Here is an 18,174-nt window from a genome sequence, read left to right as displayed (position 1 = left end):
TTTACAGCACAGAAACAGGCCATTCGGCCTAACTGATCTATGTCAGTATTTATGCACCACACTAGCCTCCTTTCAACCTACTTCATCTAACCCTATCAGCATATCAGTTATGTTGAAAGATAGCTCAGGGAAAGCATCTTTGCTGTTTAGATAGACTGTGAAAAATTACCAAATGTGTAAATTACTGCTTTTCACTTGAGTACTTTTCACTTATGTTCTGTGTTTAATAGTCTTGGTTTACAGCCTAAAATTTGGTCTGAAGGTGGATCTTCAATCCACTTACCAAGGACAAGGGTTCTCTACTCCATCCCTGGGTCTGGTTATCATTTACCTAGATATTGGACATGTGAAGACACATTCTGGATCACAGGGGTCGCTTATGGGGGTAGCCAGTGATGTAGAACCCAAGTGGAACATATAGAGCAATGCCCATCGATAGCCTCCCCCCATAGTTGAAGCCTGCCAACATTCGTCAGGAAAGTTCACAGGTGAAAAATGACCTTTTGAACAAGGTGCTGAGGTCCATCAGTACCCACTGCACTGCGCTCCAGCAACAAGCCAATCCTTTCAGAAGGGGAGAGGGAAAGGGGGAGAAAAAGTTATTGTGCCCACATTCTGCAGATGAGAATCTAACACTTCATGCAGGTGCAGCAGGCGGTTAAGATGGCAAATGGTATGTTGGCCTTCATAGCAAGAGGATTCGAGTACAGGAGCAAGGATGTCTTGCTGCAGTTGTACAGGGCCTTGGTGAGACCACACCTTGAGTATTGTGTGCAGTTTTGGTCAAAATATCTGAGGAAGGATGTTCTTGCCATGGAGGGAGTGCAGCGAAGATTCACCAGACTGATACCTGGGATGGCAGGAATGACGAATAAGGAGAGATTGGGTCGATTGGGCTTATACTCGCTGGAGTTTAGAAGAATGAGGGGGGATCTCATTGAAACTTATAAAATTCTAACAGATCTAGACAGACTAGATGCAGGATGTTCCTGATGGCGGGGGAGTCCAGAACCAGGGGCCACAGTCTGAAGATAAGGGGTAAGCCATTTAGGACTGAGATGAGGAGGAATTTCTTCACCCAGAGAGTGGTGAACCTGTGGAATTCTCTACCACAGAAGGCAGTTGAGGCCAATTCATTAAATATATTCAAGAAGGAATTAGATATATTTCTTAAGGCTAAAGGGATCAAGGGATATGGGGAGAAGGTAGGGATAGGGTACTGAGTTTGGATGATCAGCCATGATCTCATTAAATAGCGGAGCAGGCTCGAGGGGCCGAATGGCCTACTCCTGCTCCTATCTTCTATGTTTCGCCACTGGAATTATCACAATGTTAAACTCACACCACAAATTGCTAAAACTGTATTTCTAGTCTTGAAAAACTGATACAGGACAGTTGTACAGTAATTAAATCAGTTTATTTAAATATACATCACATTCCACAGAAACAACATTTTATGGTACGATCAGCAATATTGAACAACAAAACTTACAATTTACCCTATTGCTATCGATTAAACGCTTTTGAAAAGCATTTTTAGCAGCTGATCATCAATCATATCGTTTAAAAGTATTAAAAACATTAACATCTGCACACAGACACTGTAATTTTACAGCAGAGGGTGTTTATCCAAATAGCAGTACAGCAAAATATGAGCAAAACAAATAAACCAGCGTCATAATGTTAATTTATGAAGAGAGACTGCGCCAGTGCGCATTCAAGGGAGAAAATAGTTGTCACAGCCAGTGGCAACCAAGCAAAATCATTTTCAAAACCCACTCACGATTCATTTTCCCCATTGAATTGTTCACTTCACTGCATCACCTAACTCGATCACGTCCACATTCAAAACCAAAATCCACTTCGACTCCCAGCGCTCTCCTCATTCTCCCACTGCTCTCTTTCTCCTGTGCTTACATTCTCGTGTCCAATCTATTCCTTCATCTCTTCAACAGTTTAATGCTCACGACTCACTGCTCCCCACATGATTAGGTATTTTCTTCCTGCACCCCAAAGGTGGTTATTAGCTGATCCTTCAAAGGCTATGAAGAATTTTTTTTTTAAATGGGTAAAAAGCTGCTATGACTGGACAATGCTATTAACCTGCTGAATAAGACAGAACACACAGGAGGACTACAACAAAAGAGAAATGATTATAATGGTTAAGACTTGGGTCACATTTTCACCTGTATTTTAAACTCACTCAGGGAAATCACAGAGATTCCTTATTAAAAACAGCCCTAATCGGCCTCTCTCAGTTAATAAAACTGACTAGAAGAGGAATGTCAGACCCGGAGCAATTCAGCAACATGTGGACTCTGACTTGAATACAGGCAAGCCGACTGCAGTGTGAAATTGCTCCTCTTGGCCCACCGCACCCAACTGGCTGCTTCTATTGGACTGCGTTCTTCCTGTGGGCAATGCACCACCATCACCCACCCCCCTTATACTTAGAAGAAAAGGATGGGGACAAGGGAAGAATGCTGCGCAGGATGTGAGTGGATAGCAGCAGTCAAGAGTATGGACATTCTCTTGGTCCCTCCCTCATAGATAAAGCCATCGCATGGCATAAGACAAGATAAGCTCGAGACCCAGTAGGTGGTAACTTGGGAGGCAGAGACCTGGTTCTCAGCATTAATCAGGCTGAAGAGTGCAACATCAAAGGCTCCCTTCAGTGCTAGAACAGGATCACCCCAATATGGGTTTCCCCACCACTCTATGTCCTAAAATGGGGATAGATGCTTGGAGGGGAACAAATTTGCCCCAAAATTGAGTTCATATTGGATTCCCTCTGGGATAAGCTGACAGGCCAGTGTTGGTTTTGACACCAGAAAACAGACATACAATGTTGAGAAAAAAAATGGGTGGGATCCATTCAACACCTTTCCACAGTGCTGAGGGAAAAATTGCCAAATTCTCAGTTGATTCAGACCACCAGATAACCTCTCCCCATGTCTTCCCCGATTACACCGGCCAACTAGACTTGCTCAAGACCTGTTCGTACAGTTCAACAAAAACTATGGGCAGCCTAACACAGAACACATCAGAATGCCCAAGGATTAAAGACACCCCCCCACCTATTTTTCCTTCCTTCGTGTGTGCAGAGAGGGTGGGTTGGATCAATACAGTGCAGCTTTCACTCCACTGCTTCCTATAACAAAAATTAACTCATCCTGTGAGGCGAGTTGCAAGCATAAGGCCTCTGTGCATCAATATGGCCCAGTGTGGAGCTCCAACGTGCTGTCTCTAACGTGCTGTCTCATCTGCAAGTGAACTGTTAAACCAGTGTGCTTGAAAAGGGATAATGCTCAGTAACAACTTGTGATGAAGTTCATACCGCTGCTGTATTTTCTACTGGTTCTTCAGTTAGCTGAAATTTCCAGGTTACTTTGGATGAACAACGCTCTACTGTAACATTTCACACAAAACTTTGATTTTCACAAACAGTTTAAAACCAAAGGCACACAGAATTACCCAGAAGCAGTTTAAAAGTTCAGTGAATACAAGCAAATGCAAGATGAATTGAAAGCATTTCTTTCTCTCGTCTTTTATTGAAGTTTTTTTCCCACTGCCAGCGTCTTTCTGGTGTGTTGCTTCATGTAACGACACCCTAGAAGTGCGCCCTGGGATATTGGCTATTAATTTCTTCTTGGGGGGGGGGGGGGGGGGGGGGAGAGATGGTAGAGAATAGCATTTCACAGCTCATGTTGAGAATACCAGGCATGAATCTGTAATGTCGCCCTAGCCTCCAGAGGTGAATTAGAACTGCATGTAAACAGCATGGGGTTGAAGTTTAATACTTCAAATGGAAATTGAAAATTCAAGGTTCAACAACAATTACGTACTAAAGAAAAGAAACATGAGTTATTCTATCGGCAATTGATTGGTATTTCCATAACCAATGGATGAGACAGCTCACACCAGTGAAACAACTCAACAGTTCCTTTATTCCAGAATAATTTTTTAAACCTCAAACCCAACCACAGCTATGAAATAAATGCCTCCCCACACAGATTAAGTATTCACAGGTTAGCTCTGGCTGGACCACACTAATCTTTCAATTCCAATGTCAACCTTATTGATTCCCACTAAGTTCACTTCTAAATTTACTGCATCTATACCTTCAAGGATAAGTTAAGCGCAAATCACACTGTCAGGTTCAAGTCTCAGACAAAGGTATGTATATTTGATGACAGTGGTGTAGACAGCATTGTGGAAAAAGGAGCCAGAAGTTGGTCCCAGGTGACTTGAGAGATAAAGACAGTCAGAATATTTATCGAGAATCTATACGCACAGCAACAAATTAAATATAGGAAGCACAATGGGATTTACTGAAAAATAAATCATAACTTCAGACCCCAAAAGATTGCGCCACTTCTGTAGTCCCAAACATTTAAAGCTATAGGCATCGGAAAGCTTTAAAGCTTCAGTCAGTCATAGAGATGTCAAGAGTGGAAGCCGCAGAAAGAATAAGGGGAAGCAAGGAACGAGATTGCCCATGGACCTCAGTTACCCAATGGCTCGTGAAAAATAAGTGAAAAGTAATGCACTTGAACTGGCAAATGTTAACTGAAATGTAACACTGATAAATGTAAATTATACAGATTAAAAATTGTGCATCTTAAGTGGACAGCAAACCAAACTGAAATAGCACTGGGAGACTTGGAAACAGATCTTTGTAATTCACTTTCCATGTCGAGGCAATGTTGTGAGGTAACTAAAAAGTAACCTGACACTGGTATGTAGAGCGTGAACAGTCGGATACAAATGATGTGGAGCCGTTACAATACTCTAGTCGGAACCCATGCAGAGTACGGTCTTCAGGTCTGGTGACAATGACACAGAGAAACCTGCATGCATTGGAAAGGGGTATTAAGAAAATCAGTAAAATTGATCCCAAGTACAAAACTAGGAGGAAGGATTAGAGAAATACAAGCTCCACACTCTGCAAGGTGGTGGTTAAAGGGGAGATCTCAACTCTTATAAAATATTAAAGGTACAGGTTAGGAAGATTAATTCTAAGCAAGTCAGGGAAGTAGAACTAGAAAGTATAAGACTGAAAATGCTGGAAATACACAGCGTTTGTGAACAGAAGAAACAGGTCAAGAGGGTGTGGGGCCCTTTATGCTGTTGGGCCTGCTGTGCTTTTTCAGCATTTTCTGTTTTGGTTGAGTCAGACCATAGATCTGTATTAGTGAAAAGAAAATGTCAAACAGATGAGAACTTCTTTACTCAGTGATAAATGCTGGGCCTAGGTGGTGGAGGCACACACGTTTAGGAACATTCAATTTGGTGCGAAGGTGAAAGTGTTGGGTACTGGAGAGATGACCTTCTTCAGACAGGTCATCAGCCTTTTCTCATCCTTGGCTTTACTTATGATCTACACTGTTACTTTGGCACAGAAACAGGCATTAAGATCAAGTATGGAAAATGTGCATTTTTTTTAAATTTTGCATCCCTTGTGTTTTGGCCTGGTGATGCAGCCTACAGTTGGACTGCGATTTGTTGGGATTTGGTTTCTTGGTTAGTAACTAATGCAGAACATCTAAATTGGTACCGGTGCGATTTTGCAAATATAAAAGTCAACTTTAAATGCAAAGATTTTCAGGGGCAAAAGTCTGACGACTCTTGAAAATCCATTTTGCAACTGTGGCGGTAACTTTTCAATACCCTGGAGTACAAGACAGAGCTTCCTTGTTAACTAGCTACTAAACAGACTGGTAATGTAGCTTGAAATTGCATTTTCCTCCAAAGCATCAATTTTCACGTCACACCTGGAGCTGAGATGTGCCCAGCCAATTTGCATCTTTCGCTTTTACGCAACAGATTAAATTCAGACGAAATTGTCACAATAATCCAATGTTTTTTCTGCACATCCAAAGAGCACACCAGAGAGGATGTGCAAGAGCTTTCATCCCAATATCGTGGGCTGAATTCAAAATCAGAGCTCCGAGGGAGTTGCAACCCACTACCTCACATCAACACCAATACTTGAGTCTTTCTCATCGTACAATCACATCTTCAACAATAATTTTGGAAGTTATAAAATTAGAATTAGAGAAACGCATGATACCTTTATTCATGTCATTCTTGAAATAAGTTAATTATAATCTTGCAATATATATATACACACACACACACTATTTAATTTTGCTACAGAAACGTCACTGCAGATCTCAAGATTTGCTTTAATAAGACTAAGGTGCAATGTAGTGACTCAGCAAGTGTTCGAGTGCAGTATGTGTTAGGTAATTATAGGTAGGGTGCAAACTGCAAGGAGTGATTCTACTGGGAAAGTGAAGGCTATATAAACAGATCAACTCAGCTGTTCAGGAGTTCTAGAAGGCCCAGAACAGTGACCCCAGTGCCATGCCAGTGGCAGCCCCTGCCATCATGCCCAGAGCAAGGTCTCCATCGTCACGTCGCCGGTCTTGAACAATCACATGATTGGTCGCTGGTGGGTAAGGACCTGCGGGGGAGGAACACAAGACAAGCTGAATCAACAACGTAGCAAAACATCCCCAGGGCGCGTCACAGGTGCGTAATCAGACAACATTTGCCACCGCGGCACAGGAGGAGATATTCTGACAAAAGGTCATCAACCTGAAACGTTAACTTTGCTTTTCTCTCTTCAGATGCTGCCTGACCTGCTGAGTATTTCCAGGATTTTCTGCTTTTATTTCAGGAGATATTAGGACAGGTGACTTGGTCAAAGAGGTAGGTTTTACAGAGCGTCTTAAAGGAGCAAAGAGCAGTAGAGAGGCGGAGAGGGTTAGGGAGGGAATTCCAGGTGGAATACAATGCTTGAAGCTGGCAAATATGCTTACCGATTGCCATAACTGTTAACTTAACATTAATCGGAGACTCTTTACCAGCTCGCCCTTCAATTTCTGAAAAAATTCTCTTTGGGAAAAAATAAAACCATTGAAATTAGCCGCCTTTTATGATTTGCAGTTTTCACCTATTGGAAAATGGTCTTGACATGTTACTACAGTCTGACCTCCCTAGAAGCACATAGCAGTTTGCAGTAATTTGCACCCAAGGGTACTTCCACATCAACTCAATGGACCCCAATTGCCCACACTACACGTGTGTAATTTGTAACCAGATGTAAGCTGCTTTAACTAGGAGGAAACATGAACAGCTAAACATGATGATGGAGGGTTTATAGTACTAATGTGATCTCATTAATAGCAAGGATATGATCATTTTGACAGCTGTTCAAATTTATATTTTAGTGGTCGCACTTGTGCCTCAGAGTCAGAGGGTCGTGGGGTCAAGCCCAACTCCAGATACTTTAGCACATAATCCAGGCTGGTGCTTCAGTGCAGTACTGAAGGAGTGCTGCACTGGTGGAAGTGCCGGCTATTGGATGAGATGTTAAATTGAGGCTCCGTCCTCCCTCTCAGGCGTATGTAAAAGATCCCATTCAAAGAAGAGCAGGTGAGTTTCCCCTGGTGTCCTGGCCAACATTTCGCCCTTAACCAACACCAGAAAAAAAAATCTGATCATTGTGGGACCTTGCTGTCCACAGATTGGCAACTGCTCCTAGATTACAACAGTGCTTACACTTCAAAAGTACTTCATTGGCTATGAAGTGCTTCTGAACCTCCTGAGATTATGAAAAGTGCTATATAAAAAAGGTGCAGTTTAGTCTAGTACCTACTTAGACTGAGAGTGGACATACCCAAGTTACACGCCACTAAATTTCCCACTAATTTTTTTTGGGTGCGTGGCCCCTTTAACGGGCTGCGCGGCCCATTTAAATTATTGTGCATGCGCGGTTTTTTCCAGTAAAAAACCGGCGAGTGACCTGCGTGGGACCTCAGACTACTGCGCAGCTTAACAGGAATATTGCACTCCACTCATGAAAATTCAACTAGCAGTTCAATGCTGATGTTTGAGAGAGAGAGACAGAGGGAATACGATAAAGAATATGGGAGAGAGAAAGAGAGAAACACAATCCTGTGCTACTAAGCTAACATTAAGAAGGCCAAATACAAGTGGAAAATTTGAATAGCTTGGGACCGTTTCAAATTTGACTTTGCATGAAATCTATTTTCAGCCGTGAGAGACTACTCCTCACACCACTTGCTAAAATGCAAAGTACCATCAATTGTCTACTTCACACCTGATTTACACTGCACATTTTGTAACAATGCAAAGTGGTTTTGGCTTTGCAAATTGGCAGACAAATATGGTGACACCACTATTCCTGGCCAGAATGGAGACGATTGGGTAATGTGCCCATCAGTCACGGCTAGAGATACCCCTGTAAGTGGCTGGGCTTGATTTTACACACACAATTTGTATGTAACTATCCTCCACTCACTGCATTTTTCTGGAGAAATCACGGTGCTTTTAATTGAGAGAAGTTGCTGCACTTTAGGTCATGCACGAGTTCTGTTTGCTGCAGTTCATAGAGACTTTTTTAAATAGACTCTGTAAATAAACTTTGCTGTAAAATACACCGTTTGCTGCAAGTCCTGCCCAAGTCCCACCCACCTCCAACTCATTGGCTGACAGTGGTGTCAATAGACACTCCAGACAAAAATGCAGAGGGAAATGAAGCTGACCACTTCCTGCAGCATGTCCCCATGTAATGTCTGCAGTGATGTGGTAGCATGCTTGTTACCAGGTTTAATACTGCTGCAATTGTTTGTTAGGAGTTTTAAGGTTCGATGAAAAGAATAAAGCAAAAATGACCATCCCACTTAGACATACCCAATATACAAAAAATAGCTGACGCCCTTAAAAGGTTTGCCTTTAAAGATTTCCACTCACCTCCTGCTGCTATAGCTAAAATATTCATCTATATATCTAAGGTAGGTCCACAATATGTTTTGACTAACGGTGTTTTATCAACTAATATTATAGAAACAGTGTGATGAACGTAAAGTCATGGACCCAATGGCGCAAAAGTTATCAGATTCACAATTTGTTTAAATGTGGTTTCACATCAGGAGCCTAGGTCATCACCTCTGTTATCTTATTTAGATACCGTATCAACGTGCACATAGGCCGCACTATTTTGGAAGGGGAAAAGAAAAAGGTTGGAGTTGTGGGTGCAGCCTATAAATGGCGACTCAACTTCCCCGGACCCTCTGATTTCGCATACTGGAACACCTCTGTAGCAACGCCGATGTGATGGGTGTGATTGGAAGTTTTGGCAGTAAAAAGTTAAAACATTAATTCAAGTACCAATAGCTGTCTTAAGGCGTCGGCGCTGATAAAGAAGGGATGGTTGGGAAGAAGTGACAGCAACACAACGTTGCAAGTTCCGGTTGACGCAGACAGGCTGCTGTCCGCAAACATGCGCGAGAAAATGGTGCATCGCTAGCAGACACCGACCAGCTAGCTGGCACCTCCGTGACAGAGAGCGTTGCGAGCGCACACGAGCGGGCTCCATCTGGGAACGGAGCACGAGCTGAAGCATTTGTAGAAGGAACATGGAAGAATGGTGCCGCATGGCGGTCCTCCTTGATAATGAGGTCAAGGCGAGCAGAGGATGGGTGTAAGTAGGTGGGACTGTTCTCCATAGAGCAGAGATGGTTAAGGGGAGATTTAATAGAGGTGTTCAAAATGATGAGAGGTTTTGATAGAGTAAATGAGGAGAAACGGTTTCTACTGGCAGGAGGGTCGGTAACCAGAGGAAAGAACCAGAGGGGAGGTGAGAAGAATTTTTTTTTTTTTTTTTTTTTTTTAACGCAGCAATCTGTTATGGTCTGAAATGCACTGCCTGAAAGGGTGGTGGAACAAGATTCAATAGTAACTTTCAAAAGGGAATTGGATGTTTACTTGAAAAGGAACAATTTGCAGGGCTATGGGAAAAGAGCGAGGAGTGGGACTAATTGGACGGCTCTTTCAAAGAGCTGGCACGGGCACAGAGAGCCGAATGGTCTCCTTCTGTCTAAGATTCTATGATTCTAACAGGCAATGAAAACCAGCATTTTACAGTAATACTGGCAGTCATGGCAGATAGCTACACTGATTGAAACAAAAGACATTGGCAAACACAGGTAGTCCCAAGAAGAGAAATAGATGAGAAAGATGCATGGGAGGTTAATGCAGGAATGGATTGGAGCTGTGCAATATCAACGGCCAGATGCCACGCCACACAAGCATTTCTCCAATGATGGATGCGCTCCATGGTAATTTCATATTGGCAGTTACACGGCTCATTTGTCAATCCAAAACTGATTCAGCCCAGGAGGGAAGGACCCAGCCAAGTGCAAGTCCTGCCTGTGAATGCAAACAAATCAAGGGTGCTTTGGAAAGTCATACCACAACATGGATTTACTTGGGAAATGATAAACTAATACCATTTACAAAAGGCTGGATGGTCTCAAATCCTCCAGTGAGGATTGCCCATCAGAAATAACCTAATTATCAAACCTGGACAAGGAATTAGCCCATACTCCAGTTTGCTTGTTTTCTGGTAAGGAGTGACCCTAAAATCCATAGATGTAGGGGTTTTTATATATAAAAGTTTGGAGTAGGGAAATTCGATTTTTTTTTAGCAGCTATCAGGGAGCATGTTGTGAATTGTCTGGTTGCCATTACAAAATTTCAATTAAAGTTATCTTTGAAACTGTACATTTGTGTTTTTTTTTTTTTTTAACAGCTTGTTCTTCTTCCTGAGCAGGGAAGGGGTGAAGGAACGAGAGATTGAAAAGAAAGCTCATGCTGGGTGTGGCCTATATTCAGGATGGCCGATATGCACATCAATATGGTATTTCTGTATTATGCACAAGTTTGCCAATGTAGTACAGATGAAAATCAATATCAAGGGGAAAGATGCATGGTTTTTGACATTTGTTTAACTCCTTAAAATAAAGTCCTTAAAGTGAATTGGTTAGTTCCACACAACTGCAGGCACAAATATAAACAGGGAGTACTCAATTTTATTTGCACTTTGATAACTGCTGAACGTTCATCGATTAAACATATTTGGTAGTGACTTAAGAAATTTTTGTAAAATAGTGAACTGCCCGTCGTGTTTCCAAGGGTCTGCTGACGAATGCAAGTTTATGTACAAAAAAGTACTTCATTGGCTGTGAAGCACTTTGGGACGTCCGGTGGTCGTGAAAGGCGCTATATAAATGCAAGTCTTTCTTTTTACAAGATGGATTTGGAAAGGGACTTCAGAAATTTGCTCAATGGCGCCACGACGTGGCCAGAGCCTCCAACTACATAACAGTTGACAGAGACTGAACTGGAAATGTCAACATAGCAATTTACAATTATAAAAGGTTGACAGAAAAGTGCCACTGGAAATTGTGACAACAGTAAGCATGGTTTGTGGACCCAAAGTGTGCATTCAATGGTTTTTAATAATTTAAATATATATAAAGATATATATATATATATTCTAAACACAGGTTTAAACAGAATACTGAACGGCATTAACCATTCTATTGTGCTATATAAAGAAATTAGATATTATTTGCACTGAACTGCCCTTAAGTTTTTTACCGTTTTAATTTCTTTCTCTTCTGTGTCGACTTTTGCTGGGATACTCACTGATTGCAATCAAACCTAATCTGCACCCATAGCTCATTCCTTCACTTAAATTAGGACAGTTACACTGTGGGAATCTGTCATTTGAGGCCTGGGAAGTTAGAGGGATCATTTCATTCTGCTTGAAATTTCACTCCATTTGAAAAAGATCAGAGCTCTACTCAGTGTAATAGCGCAACGTCCATCAGTCCCATTAAATCAAAATATGCTACTCTGCCATCTACAATAATGTAATGACTGCAAATGTTAGATGTCTAATGATAAAATGCTTTGTTAATGCAGTTCAGTGTTTAATGTAGCATGCTCTGCCCATTCCACTGCTGCACTCTCCAGCATAAAGAACTGGTTATGAAGTTTTCCCTCTAATTAATTATCAGAAAAACTGAAGCCAAGCTGTCTGGGTCCCACCTGCACACATGTACCTCTGTGCTTAAACCCATCAACCTCCCTGGCTGATACTTCAGGCGAAGTTCAGATGTGTGGAACCTTAGCGTATAGTTCAACCCCAAGCTCAGATTCCCTCTCCACATCCAATCTTTCACCGACTGCTTTCTTCCACCTCTAAAACACTGCACAACTCAGCCTCGACTTGTCACACCCTGCTGCCAAACCCCTAATGCATCACGTCATCGCCTCAACTTCTCCAATGCTCTCCTTGCCGGCATCCACAAACTACAACTCAGTCAGAAAGCTGTGGCATGCACTCTCACCCACACACAGTCCCATGGTCTACTATCTCCCTCTGCCCCAGAAACTGACTTCAAGATCCTCCTCCTCACCTTCAAATCTCTCCATGGCTTCACTCTCACCTACCTCAATGATTTCCTCCTGTGATCGATATATGTGTCTGTGTGCAGCCTCTGTTCCTCCGACACTGGCTTATCCCTCACCCCCTACTCCACCACTGGTGGCTACTCTTTCAGTCACTATGTCTCAGCGTTCTGGAACTCCCTCCACTTTGCCACCTCCATCCCCGCTTTCAAAACCTTGGAGAAATCCTTTTTCAATTGTTGCTAGATGTCCATTTTTGTCCTCCACCCTTGCACATCTTTCTGTACATAAAAAGCCTAAGGAAATGTAACTGATGCATATCTCCCATCTAAATCTTCACTCATCTGTAGGGGCTCTGTTCCTCGCCATGTGACAATCTGCCCTCTTTTGGGGCAATGCAGGATTCCATGATCAAGAGGATGGGCAGAAAATCTACTCAGCTATAGGAAGATGGTTGAGCTGACTTGCCCTCAGTTTCTGCCATCTGGCTAGAAAAAGCAACTTGTAGCTGCTTCTTGTCTCACCACATGACCTGGCTGAGCTCCTGAAATTGGGGAAATTGCAGGGAGAAATTCACCAGCTTCCACACTGTTGCAGCACATTTCAGCTCTGTGTCACAGACTGCCTGACAAAGCTTTCTTTTGAAATATGAAAAGTCACAAAATGTTATATTGAACAAGGACTATATTGTAGAAATAGGAAGCTACGCTTTTAGCCTGTGATTTTTGTTCTCAAATCAAACAGCTTTCTTTCTCCCCAGGATCATCTTTCAGGCAGTGTTGGGTCTCGACTTCTGCAAACAAAACACGGATTAAAAAAAAACGCTGGTACAAATATAGACTCACCTTGGTAGGGATACTGATAGGCCACAGCATAAGGTTGCCCATTAGATGTGTAGATTACTTGCTGCGAAGCAGAAGGAGGCTGTGCAGTGTAAGCACCACCATACGAATCGTAACTGTAAACCTGAAAAATTCCACGTCAATTGTTTAGCACATCCAATAGTTGACATACATGGCAGATGAAATTTAACACAGAAAAGTGTGAAGTGATACATTTTGGTAGAAAGAATGAGGAGAGGAAATATAAACTAAAGGGTACAATCCTAAAGGGGGTGCATGAACAGAGAGACTTAGGGGTATATGTGCACAAATCGTTGAAGGTGGCAGGGCAGGTTGAGAAAGCAGTTAAAAAAGCTTACGGGATCCTGGGCTTCATGAATAGAGGTATAGGCTTCATGAATAGAGGTATAGAGTACAAAAGTGTGGAAATGATGAACCTGTATAAAACACTGGTTCGGCCTCAATTGGAGTATTGTGTCCAATTCTGGGCACCGCACTTTAGGACAGATGTGAAGGCCTTAGAGAGGGTGCAGGAAAGATTTACAAGAATGGTTCCAGGGATGAGGGACTTCAGTTACGTGGATAGACTGGAGAAGCTGGGGTTGTTCTCCTTAGAGCAGAGAAGATTGTGAGGAGATGTGATAGAGGTGTTCAAAATCATGAGGGGTCTGGACAGAGTAGGTAGAGAGAAACTGTTCCCATTGGCAGAGGGGTCGTGAACCAGAGGACACAGATTTAAGGTGATTGGCAAAAGAACCAAAGGCGACATAAGGAAAAACTTTTTTATTCAGCGAGTGGTTAGGATCTGGAATGCACTGCCTGAAAGGGTGGTGGAGGCAGACTCAATCACGGCTTTCAAAAGGGAGTTGGATAAGTACCAGAAAGAAAAACATTTGCAGGGCTACAGGGAAAGGGCGGGGGAGCGGGACTAGCTGAAGTGCTGTTGCAGAGAGCTGGCACGGGCTCAACGGGCCGAATGGCCTTCTTCCATGCCGTTACCATTCTATGATTCTATCTTAGTGCACCACTTAAATTCAAGATGATCACACTCAGCGCACTTACATCCCAACTAGAAGACAAATGTTAGCATCTTTACCAAATACAGGAAACTTCGCGATATCCGGCACCGATGGGACCGAGCTGCTGCCGATCTATCAAAACTTCCGGATAGACCAGCGCTAATGTTGAAGGATACGGAGGTTTTCATCTCCGTATCTGACAACAAACACTGTTGCTTAGCAACAGCTTGTAAACACTCGGCCAGTACCTTGGAAGCGTCTCTGAAGCTGTTGCTAAGCTACAGAGACGCTTTCCAGAGCCTGACTGTTAAAAAAAAAAAAAAAAAAAAATACTAGAAGAAAAAAAACCTAACCAAAACGGCTGCTGATTTCTGCCGTTAGATCGAGGTTTCCGGACATACAACCTCCGGATAAACCAAAGTTTCCTGTACAGTGCCATTTGCACAACTCTCTCTTCTCATTCAATCCCCACCCTCCAAGCAAGGTTTGGACCCAATAAATCATTGCAAAGCCATTAGGTACTCGGAGGAGGGAGTGGTGATGAGGGAGGAAGTCATGGACTAACAACTATATTTGTTTCTCAGCCAGTTATCCCCCCCCCTGCATTCAAATGAGGCACTGAGTGGAGAGTGAATTTTCTTTTCCCATAACATTTGAAGAGTATAGAGAAGAATAAATTATACTGTGGAAGGTGGCACCCAAGTGAACTGTTAGAGGTCTGGTTTGCAAAAATAGCACTTTATATTTCGGTTGCTCTACTCAGCGAGACGATAGGAAACTACCTGGTTACATAATTGCTATTTCGCTCTCATGACTTGGATTGGTAAAGACAATGTGCAACTGAACCCCACAGACTAGAAATATCCCAGGTTTAGTTTCCAGCGGGTTAGCTGATCTCAGTGCAAGTGATGGGATGGACGGTGCTTGTGACAATTCAAGCTCTTTCCCAGCGTACTTTATCCATACTCACCGCAGAAGGTAACATCCATAGGCAAACACACACTCCTGCCCATTCCAAAGAGTGGAAAAATAGCACAGTCAGAATGTATTAACCTAGTTAAGTCCAATTTATTTACATGATTTAAGGTTATACAGCAGCAAAAGACACAAATGAACTCAAAACTGAGGATGACCATAAAATAGTAAATATTCTGAATGAATATTTCCTCCAAGTATTCACCAGGGAAGTCATGAGCAACATGTCCTTTCCAGACAAGTAAAATCAATTGCTTCATTATAACCAAGTGGTCAAATTTGCAGATGATACCAAACTAGGAGGAGCAATCAAACCCAAGGAGGCAGTTCAGAAGTTACAAAATATCTATGTGGGCAGAGCAATAGCAAATGAAATTTAATGCAGAAAAGTGTAAAGTGCTACACTTAAACAAAAATAGATGACATGCATATCCCATGAATGGTGTTGAAATCACAGAGGATAAAGCTGAACGAGACTGAGGTGTCTCAGTAGATTCAACACTAAACATGTCCAAACAACGCAGAGCAGCAATCAACAAAGCCAACAGGATATTGAACTATGCTGTGAAAATACAAGTCAAAGGAGGTAACCATCAAACTTCATAGTTCTCTGGTCAGACAACACCTTGAACACAGTGTCCAGTTCTGGTCACTAAGACATAAGAGACACTCAAGCACTGCAGGCAGTGTAGAGGAGCTCCTAGGCTGATCCCCACCATCAAGGACAAAGCAGCCCGCTTGATTGGCAACCCATCAACCACCATAAACATTCACTCCCTCCATCACCGGCGTACCGTGACTGCAGTGTGTACCATCTACAAGATGCATTGCAGCAACTCGCCAAGGCTTCTTCGGCAGCACCTCCCAAACCCGCGACCTCTTCCACCTAGAAGGACAAGGGCAGCAGGCGCATGAGAACACCACCACCTCAAAGTTCTCCTCCAAGTCACACACCATCCTGACTTAGTATATCGCCGATCCTTCATCGTCACTGGGTCAAAATCCTGGAACTCCCTTCCTAACAGCACTGTGGGAGTACATTCACCACACGGACAGCAGCGGTTCAAGGTGGCGGCTCACCACCATCTTCTCAAGGGCAATTGCCAGTGACGCCCACATCCCATAAAACTAATTTAAAAAAAAGTTTTAGTAGGATAAGTTATGAGGCTTCTTTGACAGCGCCTCCCAAACCCGCGACTACCGAGAAGGACAAGGGCAACTAGGGATGGGCAATAAATGCCGGCCTTGCTAGTGACGACTGCATCCCGAGAATGAATTGAGAGAGACTGGGAAACTTGGGGTTTTCAGCCTAGAACACAAGCATCTGAAAGGTGCTCTTATTGAGATAATGTTAACACAGATTATTACTTTAATTAAACTGCAGAGATAGAACTAAGAGACATGACCTCAAACTAGTTAAAGGTAATTTTAGGGCTGAGGTCAAGAAATTCTTCTTCACACAATGTGATCAATATGTGCAATAAGGGGGGAGAGGTTAGAATCTCTCTGGATATATGAGCTAAGATGGGATGGATTGCATTCTTCATGTATAATTATCATGTGAAAAGGAAAGTGTCAGAAATTAGCAGTACTAATACGTATAAAAACAAAAATGTCTGAGTCCACAAGAATTTAAAATGGTCTACTCCAGAGCACATTTCTTTCAGTCCAGCAAACTGCCAATACTTTCTGATGTGGTGTTTGTACACGTGCGTAGCAGTCCTGCCTTTCCCTTGGAATCAAGGGTAGTCTTCAACAGAACTGAAACTACCCAACAACCTGTGGAATGCACTTAAGCCCGAGGGACCAGAGAGCTCAGAGCTGTCAATCAAGCAGGATTAAGGGAGATTTTTCACACTTGGCCAATCCTTTGAAGCCACCTCTGGCTCGGTCTCAACAGGCCAGTAATTCTAATAATTACTTTTATCAGTTGAATACATGGGGATGTAAATAAGCCTATTCACTTTCTTGAAGATATTTACAAACCTTAAACAAAGCCTTTTGGAACAAAGGAACAGGCCATTCAGGACCTTGAGCCTATTTCGCCATTCAATTAAAATCAATGCTGATCTGTACCTCAACTCTATTTACCCGCCTTTGTTCCATATCCCTTGATGACGTTATATAACAAAAAGCTATTGATCTCGGTCTTGAAATTTTCAAATTGACCCTGGTAACAACAGGCCAATCAGTCTAACGTCAATGATGCGAAAATTACTAGAGACCATTGTCAAGCACACAATTAATTCTCATTTGGAGAAGCATGGGTTAATAAGGGACAGCCAGCATGGATTTGTTAAAGGCAAATCGTGTCCGACTAATCTGATTGAGTTCTTTGATGTTTGGGAGGTGCTGCCGAAGAAGCCTTGGTGAGCTGCTGCACTGCATCTTGTAGATGGTACACACTGCAGCCATGGTCGATAGGATGCCAATAAAGTGGGCTGCTTTGTCCTGGATGGTGTCAAGCTTCTTGAGTGTCGTTGAAGCTACACTCATCCAGGCAAGTGGAGCGTATTCCATCATATTCCTGACTTGTGGGTGGTGGAAAGGCTTTGGGGAGTCAGGAGGTGAGTTACTCACTGCTCTTGTAGCCACAGTATTTACCCTCACCCTCAGTAAGCTCCCCACTGGAGTGGAGCTAATTTACAGAACAAACGGGAAACTGTTCAACCTCCGTCGCCTCCAGTCCAGATCCAAGGTCGTCCCATCCTCTGTCATCGAATTACAGTATGCAGACGATGCTTGCGTCTGCGCTCACTCGGAGGTCGAACTTCAAACCATCGTAAACACCTTCACCGAAGCATACGAGAGCATGGGCCTTACACTAAACATCCGTAAGACAAAGGTCCTCTACCAACCTGCCCCCGCCACAGTGCTGCCCCCCGATTATCAAAATCCGTGACAAGGCCTTGGAAAACGTGGACCACTTTCCATACCTCGGGAGCTTACTGTCAACGACGAAGTCCAACACCGCCTCCAGTGTGCCAGTGCAGCCTTCGGTCGCCTGAAGAAGAGAGTGTTTGAAGACCAGGACCTCAAACCCGGCA

General features: G+C 43.0%; 1 protein-coding gene across 6 annotated transcripts in view; it reads right to left on the bottom strand.

Moving 5' to 3' along the window:
* Nucleotides 1-1,395: 1,395 nt before the first annotated feature.
* plekhb2 (pleckstrin homology domain containing B2) overlaps nucleotides 1,396-18,174 on the bottom strand; it is a 38,079-nt gene continuing 21,300 nt past the window's right edge. For all 6 annotated transcript variants that reach the window (XM_085990644.1, XM_085990647.1, XM_085990645.1 and 3 more), the window contains 2 exons: nucleotides 13,137-13,257; nucleotides 1,396-6,469 (listed from right to left, as the gene is read on the bottom strand). In XM_085990644.1, coding sequence (XP_085846770.1) covers nucleotides 6,339-6,469; nucleotides 13,137-13,257 — 252 coding nt within the window. In that variant the 3' untranslated portion in view covers nucleotides 1,396-6,338. The remainder of the gene's footprint in view (nucleotides 6,470-13,136; nucleotides 13,258-18,174) is intronic.

This window comes from Somniosus microcephalus, chromosome 6 (assembly GCF_052327205.1).
Source record: "Somniosus microcephalus isolate GS21.2 chromosome 6, FLI_Smic_1.0, whole genome shotgun sequence".
In the NCBI taxonomy this organism is placed as follows: domain Eukaryota; kingdom Metazoa; phylum Chordata; class Chondrichthyes; order Squaliformes; family Somniosidae; genus Somniosus; species Somniosus microcephalus.
Note: the sequence above shows the minus strand (reverse complement) of the source record. Positions and strands in the feature narration are given on the sequence as shown.